We start from the raw sequence: 26,603 nt of genomic DNA, 5'->3' as shown, positions 1-26,603 counted from the left end.
TATTAATCTATTTAATAGTTTTTTTTTCACTTATCTATTAAACAAGTATTAAATTAATTAGATATAAAAACTATGCTATAATTATTTTACTATAATTTTACTATCATTTACTAATCAAATTAATCCTTCACTTACATCACTTTTAAAATAAAAATATTTTACAGTAACCTTTTCTTTATTTTCAAGGTCCTACAATGAAGGATAGTTTGTTCTTTTTGTCACGGAACGCTCGCCTCCCACGAGTCACGTGGTTTGGCCCTCCGCGTTCAGTGGGAGGGTCTTGCTTGTTTATCGTGTTTGAACCACGCCAACTGCACCTGGTTTAGTCTCGTTATGTCAATGTACTTAAACCCAGGCTGGTGTGTGCACTCTTGTCGGTTATTGTTCATAGCGTTAATGTTAAACGTATTTATGTCCGTTTTCACTTTGTTCGTGTTCATCGATTACGTTAAATGTGTGCCGTTATCTTCCTGCAATCCTTCAAGGAGCTGTCAAAGTTCTTCCCCAGACTGACTGGACTGGATCATAAAAAAATAGATTATTCTGGATGCTGAAAATGTTCTTTGTGAGTTTCCCATTTTGGATACATAAACGTCTTGATATTCTATGGTTTATTTCATCCTTGTACAATTGGCCATGCTCTCCAGGGCACTTCAGTGGGTACTTCGGGTCCCTACGATGGGTGAGTTCATCACTGTCACATCGTCCATGAAGGCCCTAAATTGCCTTATGCCATCCTCAGCTTTTTGGCACCTATATTCCATTGCCCCCAATTTCACAAATATATTCATGGCAGGAGTAAAATGGAAGACCGATATTATGCATCTAGGCATTATGCTTTTTTCCAACCTCTGCCATCTTGTGTTGAAGTTTTAACTGTAAAATGCATCTTTAGCATCTCCCATATGGCACATTACTGGGTTCACTACATGCTTTGGCACTTGATGATGAGGAACACTTGGATAAGCCTTGGTGAGGTCCACTGAGACTACTGATAGTGAGTTGTTATTCTTACTGGCTTCTGTAATCAGCTGGCTCATCACTGCTCTGTGTTCTAAGTGGCGAGAACACCCAGGAATTCTGCCTTTTTTGAATGCCGGGGTCAATAAACTTGTTGGTAAGCAGTTAAGATGTTAATCTTCTGGCAATAATAGCCCAATATATTTTTCCTTCAGCATCCAGGAGAGACATTTTTCTGAACTGATTGAGGGCTCTAGCATTCTGTTCTTGTGGGACAAAACAGCCCTCTGCCAGAGCCCAGTATTGAGGTTCTTTGTTCTTCTTCTGTAGCACATGAAAGTGCCAGGCCAAGCTTCAGATTAGTAATGGGCAGTTCTTTGAGATGTTATATGTTATGAGAGCCAAACCTGCCTGAAAATTATACCAGTGTTCAGTGCTGCCTCCTTATTTATGATAGCAGAACAATTGTTTTTATATCATTTTCTAAAATAGAAAAAAAATCTAAAAATAATTGTATAAATAAAAAATGGCTTGCATTGCTGCATTTCAAATTATACAATCATCTTTCCTTTAAAGCTTCAAGTTTTCCAACATTTAGAAGAGCTAGACAAAAGTACTATGTGACTCATGGTACAACAGCAAATTTTGACAAAGCACTGAAATTCTGCAGTGATGCTGGAGGAACAGTGGTGTTACCAAGAAGTGAAGAACAAAACCAAGCTTTAGCTCAGCTCCTCGTTTCCTGTATGCCTCGGGGCAACACACAGACAGGAAAAAGACCAGTTTGTAGATGCTGAAGGAAATTCTTTCACCTTTACAAAATGGAGAAGTGTTCAGCCTGATAATTATAATAATAAATAGGACTGCACCATAAAGGCATTTGGGATGATAATGAGTGTGAAACACTTAGATGTACTGTGTGTAATATATAACAAACAGGATATGGAAATCTCACAGTAAATTGCCAAATCTACCCTAACCTAGTCATTCATTTTTATGTTCCTAAATATTTTCCTAAATATCCCCAGTGCACCACCACCTTAACCTTTCAATATTATTAATGTATCCTTAATTAATTTTAACAGCTGTGTACTTTTCCATCAATTTCTTGATTGTCTGTGGTTCGTGTAACAGCATTCTAATAACAGTCACCTATGAGGCTGTTTATTGGTGTTTGCACATTATTTACACAAAGGGATTAAATGTCCAAGTGGGATTGCTTCATTGTACCTTTGTGCTACTGTAGGTATTAATGTTGATTATCACTGATCACAACTATTATTTTACAGAAGTCTAGAAAGGCCATGAGTTATTTATTTATATATATTATCTTGTGATCATAACATATCTAAAGATAGTGTAAGTTTTCTCAAGATCACAACTTAATTTTTCTCTTGATGTCAGAATGCATGCAATGCATGATTTGGTTAACATGGGCTTCTGTAGATCATGGATCAGTACATTCATGTTTACTTTTATCAGAGACTGAAACAAGGAAATAACTGTGCGTTTATCTGTTAGATCATTTCCAAATTAGTGTGAATCACCTGAGAAGATGTGTAATTGTACCATCGTGGACACTATAATCATTCTGAAAATGTGTTTTATTTCATCGATTATCAAGGAAATTATTATAAAGTATTACCGTTGATTATCAAGCCAACTTGAAGGATGTTTACAAGAAAAACTTTGTACAAATCAGAGAACTGAAAGTTGGTAGCCCTCTTACATGTCAACAAAATGCTGACTATGGGACAGATGTCTTTAAGGAACTGCATTCAGCTGATACATTTGTAGGTGATGCCATTGACAAATGTCTCATAGAACTCTGCTTTAATTAATTAAAACCTCTCATTAATTGAGGTAATGTACACCACTCGCATATACGGTTAATCCATGCACTGGTCTTATCTTTAATTCATATAATTTTGTCTCATATACTAGTCCACATTGTATTCATGTACAGACTTTTATTATGGCTGCTATTGTTATAAGCACCTTTCTTACACTTATTTAATAAGTATATGTAGAATAACTTTTGTACATGTCAAGGGAGCAAGTGAGTGAAAGTGGAGAGAATCTTTATTCTCCATAACAGCTTGACTACAGCAAACTCAAAACAAAATGTTGACAATGCAATGGTAATAGCTCTGTGTGCAGAATAAATGCAGTAAAAAAAAGGGTGCTCAAGAACATGTACAGGCGTCGTCTCCAGGTGCAGGACTACACACAATGTGCAGCACGTGGGGGGGGGGGGGGGGACATGTCTCTTCTGCGGGGTGCCCAAAGCACTGTGACAACATTTAGTTGGGGACTAAGAACGTGGAAAAGAAATTTGGAAGAGAGAGGTTTACAGTTGTTTTTTTGAATGAATAAAAGAATGTGTGAGAGCAGACGTGTAAAGGGATAGTGTTCCAGGGTTAGGGTCTGCTATACTGAAAGCCCCATCTCCAAAACTATGTAGTCTTGGGCATGTGATATAAAGCAAGTGAGTATCGTGAGGACCAAAGGGAAGGAGAACATGACTATGTATGAATGAGAGCAGAAAGGTAAGGAGGTGCCACACAATGCAAGGATTTAAAAACCATAAAATGGATTGGGTAAGCCTTGTTGTATGCAAAAGTGGACAAGAAGCCAGAGTTGGTGACTATGAGGAGGAGTAATATGTTCCCACAATCTGGTATGGATGAGAACCCTAGTAGCCAAGTCCTGGACATACTGCAGCTTCTTGAGACCACAGGCAGGAAGCCTGAAGAGAACAGCATCACAGTAGTCAAGTGTAGATGAAATAAAAGCATAAATCAGTGTCTCAGCTACAGAATGAGAGAGAGGATAAAATCTAGCAATGTTCTTGAGTTACAAATATGCCAATTTATTAATGTTTTTAATATGACCTTCAAATGAAAATATAGAGACAAAAATGACATCATGATTCCTTACCTCGATGACCGAGGACATAAAATGTGGTATAAGCAGTGTGGAGTGTCCTATTTTATTAAAAGCGGCTGGAGATACAATTAGTATGACCTCAGATTTTTCATTAATTGTTAGCCAATTAAATAGGTTTTAGTCATCCAGCTCCATAATAACCAACTCCATAATAATGCCTATGGATTTAGGATTAGATATCATAAAAGCGCCTGTGGGTGTCCCAATACTTTTGTCCATGTAATGTATGTGGTTAAGAAGGCATTTATGGGAATGTGTGATGAATATTTCAGTAAAAAGCTGGAAACAATATAAGTAAATACAATTCAAAATCATTTACAGATATTTATTTGACAGCAACTATAAGCCTAACTAAGAAAGATAAATTGAGATTTAACAATATAAATATATAACTTACAGGTAGTACAATCAATGTAATTTGATCTACGAAACCCAGTGACAGTTCATCTTGCAGTTAAGATCAGTAGCAGGCAAACAGACTTTTTGAGCACAGGTGCTTTTATGACATCCCATTCTAAATCCATAGGCATTATTACAGACTTGGTTCCCCCTCTTTTGCAGCTATAACCATTTCCACTCTTCTAGAAGATTTTGTCTGTGCCTTTTTGCTCATTCAGCCAGAAGAGCAATTGTGAGGTCAGACACCAACGCTGAAAAAGAGGGTCTGGCTCACAATCTCCATTCTGGTTCATCCCAAAGGTGTTTGATTGAGGATTGGGGTCATGGCTCTGTGCAAGCAAGTCAAGTCAACCATGCCTTTGTGGACCTTGCTTTGTGCACTGGGACAAAGTCACTTTGCTGGATCTAAGGGGCCCTAAGCTAAATGCTGTAAACACCTCCATAGCATTATCCCTCCAACATCAAACTTTACGGCCAACACAATGCAGTAGGGCAGGTAACATTCTCCTGGCATTCACCAAACCCAGAATCATCCATCAGCTTGCCAGATAGAAAAGTGTAGTGTCACTCCAAAGAACATATTTCTACTGCTCCAGAGTCAAGTGGTGACATGCTTTACACCACTCCATCTGATGCTTGGCATTGTGCTTGATGATGTAAGGCTTGCATGCATCTGCATGGCCATGGAAACCCCTGCCATGAAGCTCCCAGTGCACAGTTTGTGCTGATGTCAATGCCAGAGGAGGTTTGGAACGCTGCAGTTACTGAGTCAGCAGAGCATTGGCAACTTTTATGCACTGTACATCTGAGCACTTGACGACCCCGCTCTGTAATTTTATGAGAACTGCTATGTTGTTGCTGTGGTTCCTAGAGACTTTTCAATAACACCAATCACAGTGGATCGTGAAAATCTAGAAGGGAATACATTTCACTAACTGGTATGCAACAGTGGCATCCTATTATAGTACCACGCTCGATTTCGGTGAGCTTTTTAAAACGATTCTTTCACAAAGACAGACTGCATGGGTAGGTGCTTTATTTTATACACATGTGGCATAAAACACCTGAATTAAATTACTAATAGGCGTGTCCTAATACTTTTGTCCACACAGTGTACAATACGTTTTTTCAATGATTCGATGAAGAGGTCAGCGGGCATATGAACGTCATTACCTCCCCTACGCACAGAATGAAGCAGGCATACTTCCGCTACTGCAGATATACAGGACGATAGGGAATAACCAGACGAAAAAAAAAGAAAAATAAAAGCTCTGCATTCTTAGTGATATTTTATACACACTTAAACCAATGGGTTGTTTTAAGTAGATGCTCTGTTACGCGGTATACGAAATCGCATTACTAGGTTAACTAGCTAGCTGTGCGTTGTATTAAAGTCAGGGTTAGTTAGCGCTTGTTAAGATAGCACATCTTTGTCGCTTTAGCTAACGCTAAGTTAGTTGAATATGGGGACGCGATCAAGTCGTTTGCAAGAGGAATCTGTTTCAACACCTTTCGAGAAGGATGGTATTAAGCGAGAGTCTTGCCGACGAATTCGAAACACCAGGCCAACAAGTCTTGTGGTTGATTTCGCCAGTAGTTTTGACCATGATTCAGAGGCTAACCGAAGCCGTTCTGAAGAGGGTAGCGATTCGGACACCGGACAGCAAGTAAGCGCTGATGGAAGTCCTGGTGAGCTCCACATCTCTCCGTCTCTTACCAGCGAGTCTTCGCCGACAGATGAGAACGACACCGTTGGCAAACATGAGGACGACGACATTCCCGGAAGCCCCGTTAATAGCGCCCGTTTGTCGGGGGAGGAAACGGGCCGCGTCAATCACCGCACTCTAGCTGAACGTTTACCCGGAGGTAGAGTCTCCTCCGGGCGTAGCGTCACCGCAAGGCCCACGAGGGTGAGGAACACTCGGCCAGTGTCGGATGCTTGGATCGGCGTATACAGAGTCCGCCACGGCAGTAAGTCAAACGTCTATTTATGAATCAACCACAGTACGGAACGTATTACAAATAGACATCCAGTGTTTATACAACCGTATTATTCTATGTACTTACATTCAGGAAAAGTCGTGATTCAGTAAACAGTCCCTAATAAACTTATTCGCAAGCTAACTAGAAAGATCGCAGTGCAGCTATTATGTTTGTTTCTATAGTACTGATTGACACCTCTCTTCACTTGGCTGTTTTTTGTGTGCGTCCATCAGATCTTAACACGAGACCAGAATGCAGCCTTAGTTATGTTATCTGTGTTTGAGCTAACTTAAGTGTATATTTATGGGAATATTTCCAGTTCGGAATAATTTTAAAGTGCATAAATATTTGTTAAGACAGCGGACTTGTTTATGGATTTAATAGTAAGTAACATTGTCGTTGTCATAATTTTAATGTGGATTAAACACTAATTGCAAAAAAACAGATACATGTGGGTAACACGTTTATGTGTAATTAGGCGAAATGTTTGACGACATTTCCAATATATTTTACGAAATGATCTCAGGTACTAAGAAGAACGATTCAAATGTGAACCATAGCGTTTTTATCCGTGGTTTAGTTCCGCCTACCCGCTGCCTGCTGGTTTGGCCAAAAATGTTGCCTTGTTTTGTTGCTATGTAACTTGAAAGTGCTCTGTATGGCCAGATATGTTCGAGTTGAAATATGACATTTCATCGTTCTTCCATTGGGAAGTGAGTCAGATATAAGATGTCGAGAGATTACCACTAATCTAAGTAGAATTAAGTAATTGGCAAGAAATTGGTCAAACGCTACCGGCGGAAGTGATCCAGTAAGACTGAAAGTAGGCCATGAGGGTCAGCAGACACCCAGCGTCTCCCAGTCCAATGGCTGCACCTAGGTGTCAGTCAGAAAATTATGACTAACCTTCGGGTGTTAAGGTCATTGTGCTATTGATTTGCTCCAGGAAAGATGTATGGTTAATGGTCAAGCGTGCCCCCCGCCCCCCAATACAAGCTGTGAAGATTTGTGAACTTGAACTGTTAACTGATAATGGATTTGATTTATTAATTTTTCCCCCTAGCAATTCGCTGTCCTTTCTGCACCAAACTGTTCCCAGGAGGTCGGATTGAAGAACACTTGTTAAGTTGTCTTACCTCTCCACCTCTGCCTTACAATAGTGAGTCATATTTTTTCTCTCTATCTCTCTATCTAAGCCCTACTCTCAGACTAAAACATCTTACTTTCTCCTCCCATTCAGCGGATGTTCTCAGTAAAGACAGTGGGGAGTGCTCCATATGCCTTGAAGACCTTTTTCAGGGAGACACCATCGCCCGACTGGCTTGCCTATGTGTCTACCACAAAAAGTAGCTATGCTCTCTCTACTTGCACAATGGGTCCAAAGTTAACACTGGCCGGATTTGTCTAATAGGGTTAAAATCACTTTGTGGAAAAAATAAGAAGTTTAGTTTCTTTCAGATTTAACATGCTCAATGCAAGGCTTAAATTTCTAAGAGCTATGTATGAAGTCTGATCTGATCTGATTGTAGGGCTATGTTTGAACTGCTAAACTTCTTGCAATTACTTATATAGCAGAAATACATGGTGTGGTTTTATGGATAGTAAAAAGTCCATTTTTTGTTTTTGTTTTTTTGTTTGTTTTTTTTGGCCAGTAACTTTTTCTATTTACCTGCCTTTGGCAGAAGGGTCAGAAATGTAACTTTAATAACAGGTAAGCAGGGTCCAAACAGACCATGTTTGTTTTATAAGCAGTGTAAAGCAATGTCAAGCAGTACTGAGTTTTCTGTTGCTGTTCTATACAGATGCATTGACTCATGGAGTATGGTGAAGCCTTGTTGTCCAGAACATCCTTTTGATTGACTTTGGTTCACCTCCCCCAAAACTCCTCAACTGCTTGACTCAGGTGAGCTTGTGCCAAATGAACCACAAGCAGCTTGGAGCATATTCCTCCACTTTTCAGATCTTGTCTTACATTCCACTCTTTATTGTTTTTGTTCATCGTTCAGGAGACCCTGCCTTTGCCAGCCACATCAACCATAACAAAGAGAAGACTGAGGAAAATAAAACGAATGAGAAATCATAAACATGAGCTTTAGGGATGGAGCAGGAGGCCACACCCCTAAATAGTTAGCCTAGAACCTGCCCACCTAGGACCCACCCACTGGGCGGAGATTCATGTGACGCCACTCTCCACTGTTTGCATTTCTCTACTGTAAATTGCTTGCTCAGATTAGGGATCTACTATACTTGCTTTCCTTGTTCGCTCGGAGACATCAGCGAATGGAATCTCCAAAAAAAAAAAAAAAACTAAAGCAAAATGACAAAAAATGGAGCAAAAAAGTTATCGATAGTATTGTGTGTTCCAGTGGACACTGTTAACCCCCAGCATATGAGGGCTAAGGGGGAGAGGCTTGTTTTCAGGTGGAGATTCTGGCTTTGTGTGTTAAGTTAGAAGACCTCTGCTGATGTGAGAAGTCCAGTATGTGTATGCGTATATATTGCACAGGATGCCTTACAAGGCATGGTGTTTGACATTTTTATGATGTCTTGGTGATTTTTGCCCATGAAAACGGAGTGTTGCTGTGTGTCAGTCCCCTTTTGAGATATTTTACATTTCATATGCAGTGATGTTGATTAATTCACTGTTTGTATTAGTTCAGAATTTTTGGCTGAGGCCATTGACTGAAGATGCTGAGTTGAGGCTCAGGCCAAACTGTGGCAGCCTTTTCTGATCCTAGAGTCCAGATTACGCAGTCTGCTCAGTTGGGCCATGCTCGCTATCAGAGAGCAGTGATTTGCTGAAGATTCCTGAGTGACTGCATCAAGGGTTGTGGCAGGGCTATCTGTCTGTGTGTGGAAAGCTGCAGATGAATGGGACCTTGGAAGTCCTGATGACTGCTTGACTTCAGGGAGAAGGTGTCTAAGTGCACGTTTGGCTTGATGTAAATGTACAGGAGTGGAAAACGGTCTGAAGGTGATGTGCTTAAGAAAGTTCATGTTCTTGTGTGGATCAGATGTGCCCTCCTTCCCTCCAGCCCAGCCTTGTGTTACACAACACGGATGTTTTCTTGGTCAGTCACATACATTTATTTAGCTTTTTTTGCAAGATGCTTGGAATATAGATATTTCAGAGGATGTAAAATGCATTACGGAGTACATAGATTTTCAGCGCCAGTCACAGCCATGAATGTTCTGATGTTTGGTTGGCTGCTGTATTGTTACCACATGAATTGCACCTAATTTCGCCAGTACTTGTGGTGTTTTCAGAATACATTTATTCAGAATGCATATTTATTTAGACAGTTTCACATTGAAAAAAGTTATGAAAATAAGTACATTGTTAAAATGGTGAACTATAGACGTAGCCTAAAAAGGTCCATGCTGAATAGAGGAATTGCAAGTATGGGAGCTTGTGTGCTTGAAAGAAGAGCAGGCTTTCTCACCAAAAATCTGGTGTGTAAAGGAGCAGAAAGTGAAAATGGATTTCCTCAGCTTTTCTTTTACTGCCTAAAATTGAAAAGTCAGACCCGTTATTGTTGTTACCCTTTGTCACTCTTCAATATTGAGTTTGTTTTTAATTGCTTTAGCTGTGCTGTTGGAATCGTGAATGGACATAACTTTGGGATGTTAGATGTGATGCTCCAGCACTTCTCCCTCACCTCAGCACTCTGTGCCCAACTCTGTTCATGCCTCAAAGTGCTGTGACGTGTTTGTCTTCCAGGACAATGCAACATATGTCTCTGTTCCACTAAAGAACATTGGGGTTTGCTGTGTGTATCTGTAGCTCATTCTCATCAGACTGACAAAGATCAGATTTTACTTTTTTTTTTTTTTTTCTCTCTCTCCTCTCTCATCAGTAGTGTAGTATACTATGGGTCTGTGCCTCAGTATACTACACTATCAGGTGTGCATATCTTGACAATCAGTGTTGGCTTATGGCCTTGGTTTGGCTTGTGTGATACCTTTTAGTATCCTGACTGAGTTACTCTTCTAACTCAAAAGGAGGTATTTGGATTTTTTTCCCTTTATTTTGTGTGTACTCTATAAATATTACAAATTTAAATGTCATGTTGATGTTCCTTGATGCCGGATATTTTCTTTGTTGAATCTGTGCTTTCTAACTGTTTCATTTTTTTCTTGGAGCGTATAATATACATTGGCAATGTTAAGGTGAGTATGGTGTTATTTGCACCCACCCTGACACAGACAATCTGCCTTTACTCTGCTACAGAACATGAGTATTTATTTATTAAAATGTATATATGCATCACATTTCAATATGGCCTGGTCTTTTATTTGTTCATGACATTGTATCTATGCCCAGATCTTTTGTATGTCAGTTTTTTTATATGTATTTTTTACAATAAATGTTTGTGTGAGAGATCTTGTCCCTGTTGCTGTTTTGGGGTACATTGCTCTTTTTCACCTATATTTAAGTGCCATATCAAATCCTTGAACCAATTGCTACCAGAATAAACTATTAGGAAGCTCCTTAGTTATTGACTCCTTCACTTTGGTGTGAGGCGGTAGATATGCCTTAAATCCCGGCCTCAATGCTCATTTCCAAATGCAATTTTAGACAAAAAATTAAGATTTTTATTGCTTGTTTCATTTTGCCCTCTGTATGATGTCTTCACCATTATATCTTAGTTCCTCATACTTTTTTTTTTTTTAAGATTTGAAATGCAGGGCAGTCTGGTTTTTCAATTTCCACATGAAGGTTGAGTAAAAAGGGAAGTTGGGCTGCTTTTAGGCTCTGTTTTAACACAAGGTGACAAAATGAAGTACATTATGTTTTGCCACCACATATGTTGTACTTCAGTATCTAATTGTATTTAAGCATCTGCCTTCATTCTGCAGGAAACTTGCTTGTGTTAATACTGGGAAACAATTAGAGATCACAGACAATGAGAAATGTACTAGTAACACTAGTGTACTTGGATGTTATGTTAAAATGTGATGGAAATTCTATTTTTGTTAATTTTATTAAGTTAATTAAGCACCGACATGTTCAGAAATAAATGTTATTAACTAATGATTCAGTAGCGTCAGCTAAGATCTTACTTTACCCGTATCTTATATCTTATATATCTTTACCTGTTCTGTGGACAAAAAGTTAATCAAAGATGTGACCTCTAAATGTATAAGTAAATAGAAGAAAGCTTTTTTGCCATATTTTCTCCTCCTGTTAGTTATACGTTTATTAATCTGTTAGTGGCAAAAATCACTGTTTTAGTTAAACCAAACTAGAGCAATAAAATATGGCAATGCCATGCATGTTAAGTAAGTCTGCATTATGACATAAATGAAGATTAGATTTTAGGAACAATTCATGCTGTAATTCACATAATTCCAGAAAGATCAAAAAAAGTCTTTGAATATTTAAGACATATCTGTTATTGTTAGGAATACTTCCCAATACATATACATATTTTAGTTTTTCTAACAACTCTTTTTATCTGGAGAAAAAAAAAAACATTTGTTAAATTTTCAATTGTTTGTATGCTTAAGATATTTGGCAAATAGAAGAACATGGCAGTTTGAATTACCCCATCAGCCTCTGAGAAGCTTGGTGAAATACTGTTGTTTCCCACACATGGGGTTTTATCAGTAGCGCAACAGGAAGTGTGCTGCTTTAGCCTGTGCTTGCTAAAAGGTGACATTAAAGCTGAACTTCATTTGTAAGAGCAAAAGGGTGTGCTCATACCAGTGCTGCCTCAAATACACAAGGTTCATAAGGTAAGGGGCATTTTCATTGTTAAAACTTTTCAAGTTTGGACTCAGTAATAAAAGTACACAGAAATGAAATGACAGCAGAAGTTTCAGTATAACATTAATTTCAAAGACTTCCTGGGTGTTAGATCAGTTCCACTGCCCAGTCAATCCAGGGTGATTTTAATTAGCCCAGTGAACACTTAATTAGCCTAATTAGATAATTAATTAATTGCCCTGTGACTGTCTTTGCATCTTGTGTTACTGAGAAAATCTCTAGGGCTGTGACCTACTTTGGTCTGAACAGTAACTGAACCTATTTAAATACAAATATTGTGCAGTTTTCTCAGATCACATGATCTGTATTAAATATTGTTTTGAGGTTGTTCTTCCAGTAGTACAACAGAAATGAAATGCAAACACAAAATGTGCTTTCTCCAAAATTATATTTTTATATTTTCAAAAGTCATATACAGTAGTTTAAAAATGATTTTTAAAATGTACTTATTAATTATCTGTCATGAGCCAGTAAATAAACATTATGGGCCAGTTTCTCAGATTAAGCCTAAAACCTAATTATTTCTAAATCTTATTAACAGTGGCAGTTTAGTTCAAAAGTAGGCTTAGCCCATATCCAGATGGTCAGGGCCAAACAAAATAGTTCATACCATGCATTTAACTACTTTCATTACATTTTCCTTTAAATGTCTATCTTCAAATCAACAACCAATTTTTCATTTTTATTTTTGTTTTTTTGCCCAGCCCCCCTAACCCCCCACCCCCTCATCGGAGGACTCATTATTTATTTTTTATTTACAATTTCTCACTGTGTCCAACTCTAAAGGGGTATAAAATGTCATTAACAGTGTGGATAATACAGGGCATAAAGGAGAAAGAGAAGGAAAGCCAAACAAATATACTTTCAGAAATAAACAGATGAACAGGGAATGTATGTATATAAAATATTAGCCACCTGCACCATTTTGAAAAGGATGTTTATGTAAATGTGAGTGAGTGTGTGTGTGTGTGTGTGTGTGTGTGTGTGTGTGTGTGTTTGGGTATATGGATATGTGCGAATGTATGTATGTCTGACTGTATATGCACATGTACTAGAGAAGTATATTTCTAGTTTATGGATTAGCTCTGTATGGTATTTATCAAAGGCAACCGGTCTAGGTTAGTAGTTTTGTTACTGATTAATTCAGTAATAATGATCAGATCAATATATCTTTCCATTGATACATAGTTTATTAATTTTTTTATTTTTTATTTTTCCAGTTGGTAATGATATTTTTTGTTTTACAATTTTTAAGTATTTTTTTTGGCAATTATTAATACAATATGTAGTATCCTGTTTTTACCTATTGTAATATTGGTTGACGATGTGTCTCCTAGGAGACATAAAGATGGTGTTGGGTGGATATTGTTATTTAAGGCATGGGATAGGTGGGTGATGAATTCTTGCCAAAACTGATTAATAGGTGTGCACTGCCACATGGCATGAATGTAACTGTCAGTTGTGTTTTGAGTACACTATGTACAGGTTGTTGAGCTTGTGAATCCCATTTTAAACATCTTATCTGTAATTTACTCTATGTATTATTTTGTACTGAACACATTGTAATCTGCTGATGATGTGGTAATTATTATTACCCACCAAAACCCTGCATCAGTAATAAATCTCCCTCCCATTGTCTCGATGGGAGTGTAAATTGTGCAGTCTGATTTAGATCTACTTTGATTTAGATTTCATTTAGATTTAAAATAAGTATAAGGTACCAGTTCTTGTGAATGTGCCTGTGGATAACCATGTAGGTAAATGCCATGCCATATCTGCAGTGAACTAATATGTTGCTTTGATAATACATAGTTCAAACCGGGAATGTCTATATCACAGTCCTCAACAGTCCTTGAGACCTTGGTTGTTCCGATTTTCTTCCCTGCCATGACAAAATGGACAATCAGTTACATTGAATGTTTAGTTAATTACCATTGATTATAACATTCATGACTGGAAACTGAATTTGAGATACATATTTTAGTATCACTAAGTGCTCAGTTCTGCTTCCTTTATTCCTGTACTATAACTCAACTTTTCTCTGCAGGATGACGGATGTACAGAAACAGCCGACTTCTGAGGAAATGAAGAGTGACCCAAGCATGTATGCCCCACCTCCCTACCCTTTGGGAGACACCCAGACAGAGCCCCCTCCTCTGGTCATGCCCCCACCTTACCCCTATGGCCCTATATCCCAGCCCCCTTACCCTCCTGTACAGGGAGAAAATTACTCTGGAAACCCTCCACCCCCCACATACCCCATGTCCCAGGGTGGCTACTTAACTGACAACCTGCCCCCAGAGTGCACACCAGTGGAGAGCACAGGTAGAAGCTTTTTCCTTGCACAGGAAAGGAAATTAAGAAATCCCGGAAAAGAAGGATAACTTCCTAACTTTTTCCAACCTTTTAGTTTTTAGAACTTCTCATTCGTCACATCTTAAACATTCAAAACTTTAGCAATACTACATAATATGGTAATACAGTTGGGGAAATGCCAATTATACTGGACATTTACTTTTCCACAAAAGATATGTAGTAAATATACTGCATTAATGCTCTGTATCCAGAATTAATGGTATTTAACTTCACTCTCAAACAGGAATTACAAATCCAGTGGCTGGGACCTTTCTTAAAGCATCATCATTTGACAATGACACTGTGCGAAGGGCGTTCATCAGAAAGGTGCCCACTCAAGAGCCAGTCTGCCCACTCCAGCACTAGTGTGAGTCCTCCATGGCTCACTTGAACAGGTTTTTCTCTCTGTGTGCCCTTGCAGGTGTTCAGCGTGGTCACAATGCAGTTACTATTCACCTTCTCTGTTGTGTGTGTGTTCACCTTCTCGGAAGTGGTGAAAAGTGCAGTGCAGAAGAACATCTGGATATACATCAGCTCCTACATTGTCTTTGTAGTGGTGGCCATGTGCCTGAGTCTCTGCTCCTCCTTCAGTCGGACACACCCCTGGAACATGATAGGGCTGGTATGTATGTGTGTCTGTATACACTGTGTTCACAATTATTAGGCAAGAGAGTATTTTGACCATGTCATCCTTTTTATGCTTATTTTCCAACTCCATGCTGAATAAACTTGAATGCTTATTGGATTTAAGCATATCACGTGATCAACACCCTATATCAAGGTGATCTTAATTGTTAGGCAGCTTCTTTTCCTCAGGCAAAATGGGCCAAAAAAGAAATGTAACTGACTCTGAAAAGTACAAAATTCTAAAGAGTCTTTCAGATGGGTGCAGCACTCTTAAAATTGCTAAGATATTGGGTCGTAATCACAGAACCATCAAACGTTTTGTTGCAAATGGTAAACAGGGTCGCAAGAAACGTGTTGAGAAAAAAAGACAAATTAACTGCCAAAGATTTGAGCAGAATCAAACATGAAACGACCAGGAATCTATTATCCTCCAGTGCTGTCATATTCCAGAACTGCAACCTACATGGAGTACAAGGTGATCACTCCTCAGAGACATGGCTAAGGTTAGGAAGGCTGAAACCCAACCACCACTGAACAAGACACATAAGGTGAAACATCAAGACTGGGCCAAGAAATATCCGAAGACAGATTTTTAAAAGGTTTTATGAACTGAGTAGATGAGAGCAACTAGATGGCTGGATCAGTAACAGGCACAGAGCTTCACTTCGACTCAGACGCCAGCAAGGAGGTGGGGTACTGCTATGGGCTGGTATTATTAAAGATGAGCTAGTTGGGCTTTTTCAGGTTGAAGATGGACTCAAAATCAACTCCCAAACCTACTGCCAGTTTTTACAAGAGACTGTCTTCAATCAGTGGCACAGGAAAAAGTCTGCATCGTTCATGATTTTTATGCAGGACAATGCTCCATTGCATGCATCGAAGTACTCCACTGCGTAGCTAGCCAGTGAAGGCCTTAAAGTTGTACATGCAACTGTCTCTGGGGTGGCATTTCTTCTTTCATTACTGGGTTGTTTTGTTTTGGGGGTTTTGGTGGTCATTCAGCACTTCCTGTAGCTGCACAATGACATTTATGCCCTCAGTTTGCCCTGGTCTCTGCCTAACTCTCCTCACACAAGTCACGGCACTATTAATATCTTTTGATTATAAGTGTCGGTTAAGGCATGGCTACACATCATTTCAGGTTCTGGGTCTTTTAAGTGATGCATTTGTGTGTGCGTGTATGATGCTATTATGACTAGTATGTTTAGGTGTGGTAGTGTTTGTGTGTGCGCAGTCTGTGGTGACTGTGAGCCTGTCATACGTGGTTGGGACCGTGGCTTCCTTCCACAACACCACTGCCGTTGTCATTGCTATGGGCGCAACCCTCACCATCTCTTTTACCATCATCCTCTTCTCTGCTCAGGTAAGAGTCACCATCTTAGAAAACTTATTTTGGCCACATACCTGCTGTGTGACATCACAGTAACCTTCGTTTTATTCTACACTAGTGTATAGGGGTCTCTACAGTTAAGCTGGTGTTCTAACTAGGAGAAGGGAAACAGGGAATCAACATATTACCCCAGTCTTATAAAGATTAGACTGCTTAGCTATTACTTGGTTACCAACACATCTAATTTGCAACACATCTAATTTGGTAGAAAATACCTCTTTTTCAACCCCAGCTCCAAAACTCTGGAAGAATGTTACAAAGGGTACTAGAAATGCAGGCTTTTAAAACATGTTTAAATTAAATATAAAAACATGTCATTTATTAGGTATTTTTATTTTATTCTGTATCTAACAATGTGTAGAGTTATTTCATAATTGTACTTTATTCTTATTGCCATATAAATTTTGTTTAATCTTTCTTTCATCTGTTTTTACTAATCCTTTAAGTAATGTTAGGAGTTTGGATTCAAATGTAACGTGTTACATGAATAATAATTATTATAGTTACTATATGACATGATGACGATAAATATGAACGTATGTACATGGGAGATCTACAGTATATGTGGAGGTCAGCAGCAGAGATCTCAATGATGTACGGTTCTTGTGTTGCCACTGTGATTTCAGACTCGTGTGGACTTCACCATATGTAACGGCATTCTGTTCATTCTGGCAGCGGACCTGCTTATGTTTGGCTTCTTCAGCATATTCTACTATTCCCAGGCCCTGCAGATTTTGTATGGATGTCTGGGAGCCTTGGTCTTTGCACTGGTATAAAGTTCATATCAATTAATTTAATCAAGTGACCCCTTCCCCAACCTACCTTTAGTAGACAGTCTTCCCAGTGACTCCCCTAAATGCCACATTAGATTTGTGCCTTGGGCAATGTCCTAACACCCCTCCACACACACGTGCACACTCACTTACACACCTCTTGCACTCTCTTCCTCTGCTGCAGTTTCTGGCAGTGGACTGCCAGCTAGTGATGGGAAGGGAGAAGTACGGCCTGAGTCCTGAGGAATATGTCTTTGCAGCCTTAGTCATCTACCTGGACATCATCACCATCTTCCTGTACATCCTCATCCTTCTTGGAGGCAGCTCCAACAGCTAGCCAAAGCTACACACAGCCTATTAAAAATGCAGTAAGAGTGAATCACCTGGTGTTACATGAATTTTCAGAAACGTGCTTAAAAGGCGTCAAGAAAGGTTCATAAAGGTATGTCATCTAGTATTTTGCAGATAATAAATTAACATTTTACTACTGATTGAATTTTCTGTTTCTGCTTTTAGGTAATTCTGTATGATAGCGAATTTTATATTTTCCTGTAAGACAGTCAAGCTGATGGAAATATGAGAGATGGTAGTGTTAACCTGTTGCCAATTTGTTGCTTCTACAACTGTGCAGTGCATGTTTGTTTTTTTTTGTTTTTTTTACTAGAATAGGATCAACTAGCTACAACTATATTTAATGGTATTGTTAATAGATGAACAATAATAATAAACCCCTTGTATGATTATTTACAAACCCAGAATGAGACCTTATCTTTGATATGCTTATGTTGCATTACATTTAGCTATAATACTGGGCAGCTTATCAACCTTATACCTTGGGTGACAAGATTTGTCTTAATGCATTCCAACATTACAAAATTTTAACAAATTGCAAATATGCTACAGAGATATTATCCAGTTCGCAATTATTAATCAGGATGAGGTGCCCAGAGGCTTGACCTAAAATCTAAAACCAAAGTAAATTGCATGTGGACTTTTATTAGCTCATTTTTGATTAATAAAAATCTTTAAAAAATATTCTTTTTCAGTAATTTTTCTGTATATTTATCTACTGTATGCACTGAAAGTCACTCATAAAATGAAACGTCCAATCTTTCAAAAAGACAAATTATTTTAAGAGTTTACAGATATGAGACTGCAAATATCTGGTACATTTAATATACAATGGAAATTTTTTCTTGACATTGTCTGTTATATACCACAGTGTTTTAGGGCCACTGTTAAAAAAAAAAAAGGTTTTGAGAAGAAAGTCATGATATAATAATTATTGTGGTATGGATTTTTGTCTATATGCCTTTTTCTCTGTCTTTAGGCTTTTTCTCTGACTCAAAGCACAAAATCGTGTTTTGCTAACAATTATTAAAGTTGCAAAACATACTTCGAGGTACCCACACAGACACACACAAACAAAAACTACACCTGACAAAAAGTGAATATTGAATAAACTTTCTTTTCCAAAAACATTTGTCTCAAAGGGCCAACAAACAAGTTTGTTCATTCTTTAGTATAGTATAGTCATTTCATACAGCTATACCTTCATATACAAATACCTGTTCCTACAGGCTTTTCCAGTGTCAAAACAGCTTCACCACATTGAGGAGTAGTTGAACTGGACTCGAAGGAGGTATCTCATGTATGTTTGAGCTGGATTGTACACGACATATTCATTGTAGAGGAGTGAGTATCCTTGCCCCTGGTTCACTCTGATCTTTATGCAAGGACCCACAGGCACAGTGGCACCATTCCTGACGATTGGCACAGAAAGAGAACCAGGGTCAACCGCAATTGAAACCATACATGCAAAGTACTCCTTAAGAAATTAAAGACTAAGCTTACAATGGAAAACTTACAATGTGACAGAGTTCTTTGGGTCAGGGACAGTCTGTCCTAGGCCTTTGGTGCTCTTTTTCCCAGAGGGAAGTTTATCGGCATTGTAATTGGCATCAAGCAGCTCGTTGGAGTCACCCAGAGCAACCTGTGAGCACAGAAGTGGTTTTAGACACCCCCAGGAACACATCAGGTTTAAGCTGCGCTCAACGACCTTGACCAACATACCTCAGTTAGTAAGAGGAGCCCAACATTGTTCTTCTGATTCGTGAAGCAGTAATTGGCACTCTTAGATGACATGTCGGCAAAATAAATGCCCTTACCAAACTACAGAGAGAGAATAGCAATACGTACATGATGAAAGCCAATCCAGGCTAACAGCGCAGTAGGTATCATGGGGTTTATATGTTTGTATCTCCACTTACCATATAGCCAGTGACAGGAGCCTCAGGTGGAGCCACTCTAAGACCATGGCTCAGGATCCCCACCCAGTTAGACAGGCGAGATCCATGCCATAACAATGTCCTCCAATCAACACACACACACCATTTTTTCTCATAGATGACATTGGAGCGTCTCTATAACTACTGCAATTGCACCAACATTTCAGCTATTTGTAATGCTCAAAATGCTCTCCTATGTAGGCCAGGAGTCCCCATTTGTGCACCTAGAGTACCACTGCCCTGCAGAATTCAGTTACAACCATAATCTATTGCACATGATCCAGTTAATCAAGGTTTCAGAAAAATAGAACCAGGAGTGTTGGAACTAAAATTTGTCAGGTGGAAGAACTCCAGCATGGGAGTTGGACAGCCCTGATGTATTTAATCCACACCATCCCAATATAGCATTAAGCTTCATGATAATTATTAGAATACATTTTCCCACCAAATAATTACACTGAATAACTCCAAAGAAAGAACATGCATTTTCATATTTAAATATAAGTAAAATGGCAAAAACAAAATGCACATAGGTCAATACCAAAGTTATTTTTGTCATCTAATTTTATTCATCTGATAACACAATGGCACTTAAAACAGTATTATGTTGTGAGGTCTAATAGAATGAAACTGCTGGACATGTTTAAGGACCTGGTACCTGTTGTGCAAGTTAGAGCAGAAGTTGGCCCTCTCTCCCTCTCTTTCTACTGAAAAGATGTCCAGAACTGTCATGGTGTAGTCACTGTGGGTGGGGGCATGAGTGGACTGCAGGTACTTTTCAATCAGCTAACCAGAGACAGGCAATGAGGAAGAAAGCTTCACATGGGTTCAGTAACACAGATAGTCTATGTTGAACTGCATCATCACAGCATAGCTACCAAAACAAGATTTGACCTAACACACAGCCTCACTTTACACACAGGTTCAGAATCATTTTCCTTTGTTAGTGGATTTCAAACACAAGCAAGTCATTTTCTCCTAGCGACTGTAATACCTTCAAAAGTACAACCAAACAATATTTACTGGGTATTCCCTTCACATGTGATGCACATGACTGCTGAATCTTGAGAAGGCAGACACCAGTGCAGAAATGCAGACAGCTGAGGACTTGTTGCATATGAATCACAAGCACCAGAGCTCAGTCTGAACTACGACCTACATGGTGCCACTCCTACATGTGAAATTCAGTCTTACATATAAGTATGCTCTCTGTCTTAGTGCGGTTTTATGAGTCCACTAGATCAAATTCCTAAGAAATATTAAAGTACTGAATCTTGAATCTTGAGCAGTAAAACTCAAGAGTACTGTGTGTACCTGGAACTCATGGCTATCAGATGCCAGAGGCTGTAGTTGACACTTCAGAGAACAGTACTGTCTGTCCAAAGGGTGTTCATCACTTTGAGAGCTGGATTCAGCAATCTTCACTGCTATACGTATGTCACTCAGAGCCTGGGAAGCAGACAGAGTAAAAGAGAGAGCGAGAGAAACTAAATCATCAATCCAAACACCAAAAAACACAAGTTATCTGTAATTCCAAAAGGCAATGTGACCAACTGTACTTCTAAGTCAGCATTTGGCTGAATGCTTGTATTACTTTACCTCCAAGAGTGCTATTTTCTCCTTCAGCTCCTGCTCTGTGCGGATAACAGGGGGTGTTCGCAAACTAGAGAGAAAGAGAGCCCATTACAGAAAACAAATCTATGTCTGTAAATTTTGGCTGAGTGTAACCAAAAGCCATGTCCATATGATATCCATTACTATTTGATAGATATAGTAAATAATGTGTGGTCTGACAGGGACTACATGTCTCTGTGTACCCAAAGTCATGAGGGATGCGAGTGTAGAACTGGTTGCAGGCATCCAGGAGCTCCTTGTTGCTGCCTTTCCTCTTCACACACTCCTCAATCCTCTTCAGAGAGGCATAGCCTGCTCGGATCTGCTCTGCTGTCAGCTTACCTGTCAGACATGGTATGCCACTTACACAACTCTGCCAGTTTAACTAAAGAGTTGAAAGGATATTTCACAGTTAAGACCAAATGCTTTCACTCAGCACTGTTTGGTTGAACTATCCATTTCTGGTTTAGAGTTGTTGCAATTTTAATTTAAGAGCAATTTTATTAACCTGGCTAATGATCATTCTAAATTATTATGCGCCACTATATACCAATTCTGGGTGGGCTCTTGGCTACGCACACATACACACACTAACCAAGAGGGGCTTTTTTGATGTCAAACTTCATCTCAAGCACACATTCCTCCATAGCTTTGATGTTGCAGATGAACTCCAGCAGAGACTGCACCTTGGCATCCAGCTGGGATGGCTTCCACTGGCCAGGAGTAGACAGCTCATCTGCCTCCCCCTTCTGCCAGAAAAAACAACAAATAAAGAAAGATTTACTACTGCGCAGTAAGTGTTACATATAGCATTCAAATTTGCCACTACGTCATTCTGTGTACTACTGAAAGTAAGCACCTTCTACTGAAAACAGACAGTAATGTCGACACATACCAATAGCCAGAAGTGTGACTAGTGAAGACAAAAATATATTTAAAAAATCATTGCAACCAAAAAAAAAAAAAAAAGACCAAAAAGGTTCAAACAGCTATTGCTTTCTTACTTTGTCATCAGTGTTGTAGTCCATGAACAACATATCATATTTTCCAGGAACTTTCTCAAAGTTTGCACGTCCTGCCCACGCATTCTTGGTCTTATCCAAGAACCTAAGTAACAAGAAGCTGAAAATTAGTGCAGACTCTCACTTAGCAAACCACAGTCTCCATAGTATAGCATTTATTTTTGATAGAATCCTTTTAAAAGGCCTCACTTTTTTTCAAAGACTGCTTTGGCTTGACAAAGGTCCTCTCCACAAGATACCAGGCTGCTCTGCCCTACCTTACCCACTGAGGAGAAAGAGAATATCACCATGTTATAAGTCTGACAAGATCATTCACATGTCATACATGCACCCTGGAGGAGTTTAGAGTTTATGACAGCCCAGTGTTGGTGCCAGTGTTTATGACAGCCCAGCCTTGGTGCCAACACAGAGGTGGCAAACTCATTTGAGATTGGGTTTGCACAAAGATTTGTTTATTTAAAGTGTTTAATGGCACTCATGATCAAAGCCACCTGGTTCAGAGCAAGATCCCCATGGCCCCTGAGCTCCTGTGCTTACCTCTCCCCCACCTCATCCACACACTGTAGGCTTTTGCTCCATCATCCTGGAGAAGCTGGATCAGGTAGTACTTGTTGTTATTGAACTGCAGATTTGTCTGGAACACAGCATAAATTAGTAGAATTTAGCAGTTCCCTCAACTCTGCAACTCACGAGCAGCTGATATTAGAGCCTTCAGTACTCCAGAGTCACCTGGCTCAGCATGACGTCGTAAGTGTCATTTCCCTCAGTGTAGACGTGGGCCTGGGGAAGAAAGTCGGAAGGAGTCAGAGCATCAGGGAAAGTTAAGAAAAGAGAAAGTTGGGGGGTTAGGTGGGGTTAAGAGTGAAGATGCTTCTCTTATTTGTACTTATTAACTTGTATCTGTGGTTTGAGTTACCTTTCCCAATTTGGCCTTGCATTCTGTATCTACTGGTACCTTTCCCTTCATGACCACTGTCTTCACAACTTCTGCATGACAAAAACAGGAACTATGAGCACTTATATCCTCTGATGAAGGATGCATCTCTTCTTATTTAAATCTTAGTGCTGCATTCAAAACCAAAGACCACAACATCTTACAGGACAGGTTTGAAACACTCACTGGCATTAGCGGATAAGACAGAGGTGCTATTACTTGGACCCCAACCGGCAAGAAGCAATTTAATATTCTACTAATATTCTAGTAGTACTTATTAAATCTAATATTTTACTAATATTCTTCTACTACTACTAAACAAATCTAATATTCTACTAAATCTTAATAGCTCTTCAGTAACACCCAAAACTGTTATTATTGACTTTTTCCATTTTCATAAAACTAAACTTTCCTCATAAGATGCAGAAAAACTGGCTCCGACACTTTTATCTCATCAAGATTGAATTATTGTAATGATCTTCTAACTGTATGCTTTAAAAAGCTATTAAATGAACTCCAACTTGTACAGAATGCAGCAACCAGATTCCTTACAAGGGCTAGAATAAAATTTATTATTGACTTTAAAATACGCCCCACAAGTGATCTTACTGTATACTATAACACACCTTCCCTACTGCATTCTCAAAATACAGGGTTTCTCTTAGTTAGAATTATCAACAATTACAGCTGGGTGGTACAGCCTTCTCCTATAAAATTCCAGTTATGGAAACAGCCAACCAATTTTAATTCAGGTCTCAGACACACTCCCAATTTTGAAATTGACATTTATGATATTTAGCTGACACTTCTATCCAAATAGACTTACAATCATCAATTCTGAGCAATTTAGGGTTAAGGGCATTGCTCAGAGGCCCAACAGTAACTTGGCAGTGGTGATTTTACTGGCAACCTAAAAAAAACATTGGCCAACATAATCATCCTAAGTGTATAAAACTGCAGATAAGGCACACTATCTAGGTTACAGACCTATTTACTCACCTATTGGTTAGTTTCCTGTATAAGGTGCCTGGGGGCCCAGTCATAGCATTTTCTGGTAATCAGAGCTATTGACATTGTCATCCAACCACTTTATGTGTTCACTTGTGTTTGTGTTGATAATGTGGGTGCAATGCCATGTCTCTCAGCTCTCATGACAGTTGTCACCCTCTGGCCCTCCCTTCTAGTTATGCAGCTACAAATGAACATGCCGGAGCTGCATGCCAATCACTGCACATACACTGTGTATGGACTGGTCATGTAATGCTAATCTTTACAGACCTAACTACATCTTTCTTATATGCATGTTGCTGTGGAGATTATGCCAACACTGGACTCAAACTTGCTCATCACTGACAAAGCACGACAGCAGAAAAAGTCCCAGTGCGGCCAGTAGATGAACTGATACTAGGATCTCTAGATATCTTTCCAGCCGTTCCATCTACTCCAGTGGACGCAGAAACAGCTTGCCTACCATAGGCCCAGTGGAGTAGCTGAAACTCCCACATCTACACTGAAGTGGCTATTTGGTTAAACATAATGTAATAAAATCTGTTTTTTATTGTATAATGTATAAAATCTGTTTCTTATTGCCTTCTTGCTCCCATGGTTTCTTCCTTAATTCTGACCAGGGAGTTTTTCCTTGCCACTGTTTTCCTGACACTAGCTTGCTCATTAGGGATCTGGACACATACATTTGTAAAGCTGCATTGTGACAACTCGTGTTATAAAATCTGATTGTGTTGTAAAATTTTGATTTGTTCTCCTGGAACACTCATCATTCAGAATCCACCTAACATTTCTTGGGCAAAGACATTTATCAACACATAGTGCTAGCCTGTGTGGACACCTGGGAAACTGTGCCAAACTATGGCAAAATAGGACCTCTAATGAATAAACTAGTAACTACATCGAGTGTCATTAAAAGACAGAAGTTAAATCAGCAACTGAACATTAAGGTTTTGTCCCTTCCTGTGGGCTGGACCAAGCCATCAGGGAGACTGGGGCTCAGGGGCAATGTTTTTCACCCATTCTAGGTAACCAGGGACAAGAACAGACAAATTCAATGAGTCTTCCATAATGTTCCCTTTGAAAATTGGCTCAGATTTAGCTAGGGATGAAAAAAATATCACTGCATGATGAGATAATTAAGGCATCAGCACATCTATATGTTGATGAAATGTTAATGTTGTATTGTAATATGTAGGAATACATAGTATTAATAATGTTAATACTAAATCAGTACTCATATTATTATTTTAAATAATTATCTACTGAGTACTAGCACGGTCATATTATGGTTCGTATCCTTGTAAAGAATCACCTTTACTGTCCATGACAGTCTTGTATTCCCTTTGGCTGCGCCTTTCACCACGCCTCTTCTTGGCAGCTGAAACCTCCCCTTCCTCTTCTTTTTTAACCTCAGCAGTATTAGTCGACCCGACATCTGCTTTTAGAACCTCTGTGAGGAGAAAGGCCAATTTGTATATATTATATGTATATGTTTACCCATAACTGAAACTGATGTGTAAAGTAAGGCTTATATATGAGACACATGCTTATATTACTTTAGTGATGCTGTGGCCTGAAAAAGCTCTGCTATTGCAGTGCAAATTGGAATTTTAAATAAAAAGAGTATGAATTTGTGTAAGTTATGTTACTGCTACAGCAAACAACTTCAACAACAGCCAAACAGATAATTACATATTTTTACAGGAGCTCAAATTCAAAATTGTTAAAATTGTTTGTAAAGTTCCACACCCAAAAGTGGCTCTGTTAACCAGAGAAAGGGCCATTCTAGGCTTCTTGCTCAGCACATTTGTCAGAGTTTGAGCTCTGCTGTGGGGTCAGTTTTATTTCATTATGAATACATTTGGAATTCATTTGGACACAGAGCTTTGTACAGCTCTGATTGCTGCATGGATAGCTGGTCACCGACCACAGGTGGGTAAGGTACCCACTGGACATCATCCCCCTCCCACTGCCAGACTAAAAACAGAGAACGTGCAGTCACAAAGGTTAAACTCATTAGCCAAAATGATTTAGTTACTTATAAAATACGACTTCTTTAAACAGTTATCTTTAACCAATGAAGAGAAACCATCCAGGCTAGTTAGCTAGCTACATACATAAGTGTTATGAGGGAGCCAGCTATGCCTATCCTAGGTTAGATAATCTAGGTTACCTAACCTAAATTCGCTAGCTAGCATTACCTGTTTTCAACTCTGCGTCTCCACTAAATGAATTTCCTTCGGATTTAATTCGAGTGCTCCTTGTTCGTCGCATGACGTAATAAAAATTGCCCCTGTTCGTATTTCAATATAATTGTTGTTTCTTTGACCTGTAATCGAAGAACATATAATAACAATATAGATAGCCAACAACGTAGTTAAAGCTAGATAGATAGCTAGGTAAATATTTCCTGTTTTGTTGTTACACCAGACTACCAGAATTGAGGCATCAATACTCCGTTTGGCGCCAGATCGCCCAAGATGGGCAAAACCTTTCCCAAAGTGTTTCAAGTCGGATTTATTTTGATGACG

The 26,603-nt window shown here is 39.0% G+C and overlaps 3 protein-coding genes across 5 annotated transcripts; 2 read left to right on the top strand and 1 right to left on the bottom strand.

Annotated features, from left to right (window-relative positions):
* Nucleotides 1-5,387: 5,387 nt before the first annotated feature.
* On the top strand, nt 5,388-10,672 carry zgc:66427 (uncharacterized). Of its 2 annotated transcripts, none has more exons than XM_035536390.2 (5): nt 5,388-6,279; nt 7,355-7,450; nt 7,532-7,637; nt 7,944-8,194; nt 8,298-10,672. In XM_035536390.2, the coding sequence occupies exons 1-4, from the start codon at nt 5,772-5,774 to the stop codon at nt 8,149-8,151; spliced, it is 918 nt and encodes a 305-aa protein (XP_035392283.1). In that variant the 5' UTR covers nt 5,388-5,771; the 3' UTR covers nt 8,152-8,194; nt 8,298-10,672. The 2 variants fall into 2 exon arrangements, with proteins under 2 accessions (XP_035392283.1, XP_026876698.2); XM_027020897.3 differs by having other exon boundaries at nt 5,398-6,279; nt 8,094-8,194.
* A 1,215-nt stretch (nt 10,673-11,887) lies between these two features.
* Nucleotides 11,888-17,957, top strand: si:ch211-284o19.8 (protein lifeguard 1). Its single transcript, XM_027020893.3, has 7 exons — nt 11,888-12,030; nt 14,109-14,386; nt 14,661-14,743; nt 14,838-15,038; nt 16,278-16,406; nt 17,060-17,203; nt 17,391-17,957. Exons 2-7 carry the CDS (start codon nt 14,110-14,112, stop codon nt 17,541-17,543), a joined length of 987 nt encoding a protein of 328 aa, XP_026876694.2. The 5' UTR covers nt 11,888-12,030; nt 14,109; the 3' UTR covers nt 17,544-17,957.
* A 397-nt stretch (nt 17,958-18,354) lies between these two features.
* parp2 (poly (ADP-ribose) polymerase 2) lies at nt 18,355-26,580 on the bottom strand. Of its 2 annotated transcripts, XM_027020892.3 has the most exons (17): nt 26,508-26,580; nt 26,274-26,401; nt 25,385-25,522; nt 23,047-23,117; nt 22,860-22,910; nt 22,668-22,764; nt 22,320-22,395; nt 22,113-22,215; nt 21,704-21,857; nt 21,312-21,450; nt 21,094-21,157; nt 20,809-20,943; nt 20,153-20,280; nt 19,477-19,576; nt 19,280-19,378; nt 19,075-19,199; nt 18,355-18,969 (listed from the first exon to the last, which is right to left on the bottom strand). In XM_027020892.3, the coding sequence occupies exons 2-17, from the start codon at nt 26,344-26,346 to the stop codon at nt 18,810-18,812; spliced, it is 1,713 nt and encodes a 570-aa protein (XP_026876693.2). In that variant the 5' UTR covers nt 26,347-26,401; nt 26,508-26,580; the 3' UTR covers nt 18,355-18,809. The 2 variants fall into 2 exon arrangements, with proteins under 2 accessions (XP_026876693.2, XP_035392280.1); XM_035536387.2 differs by having other exon boundaries at nt 26,274-26,568.
* Between the last annotated feature and the right edge of the window lie 23 nt (nt 26,581-26,603).

This window comes from Electrophorus electricus, chromosome 20 (genome assembly GCF_041902795.1).
Source record: "Electrophorus electricus isolate QZ-2024a chromosome 20, ASM4190279v1, whole genome shotgun sequence".
Taxonomy (NCBI): Eukaryota; Metazoa; Chordata; class Actinopteri; order Gymnotiformes; family Gymnotidae; genus Electrophorus; species Electrophorus electricus.
Note: the sequence above shows the minus strand (reverse complement) of the source record. Positions and strands in the feature narration are given on the sequence as shown.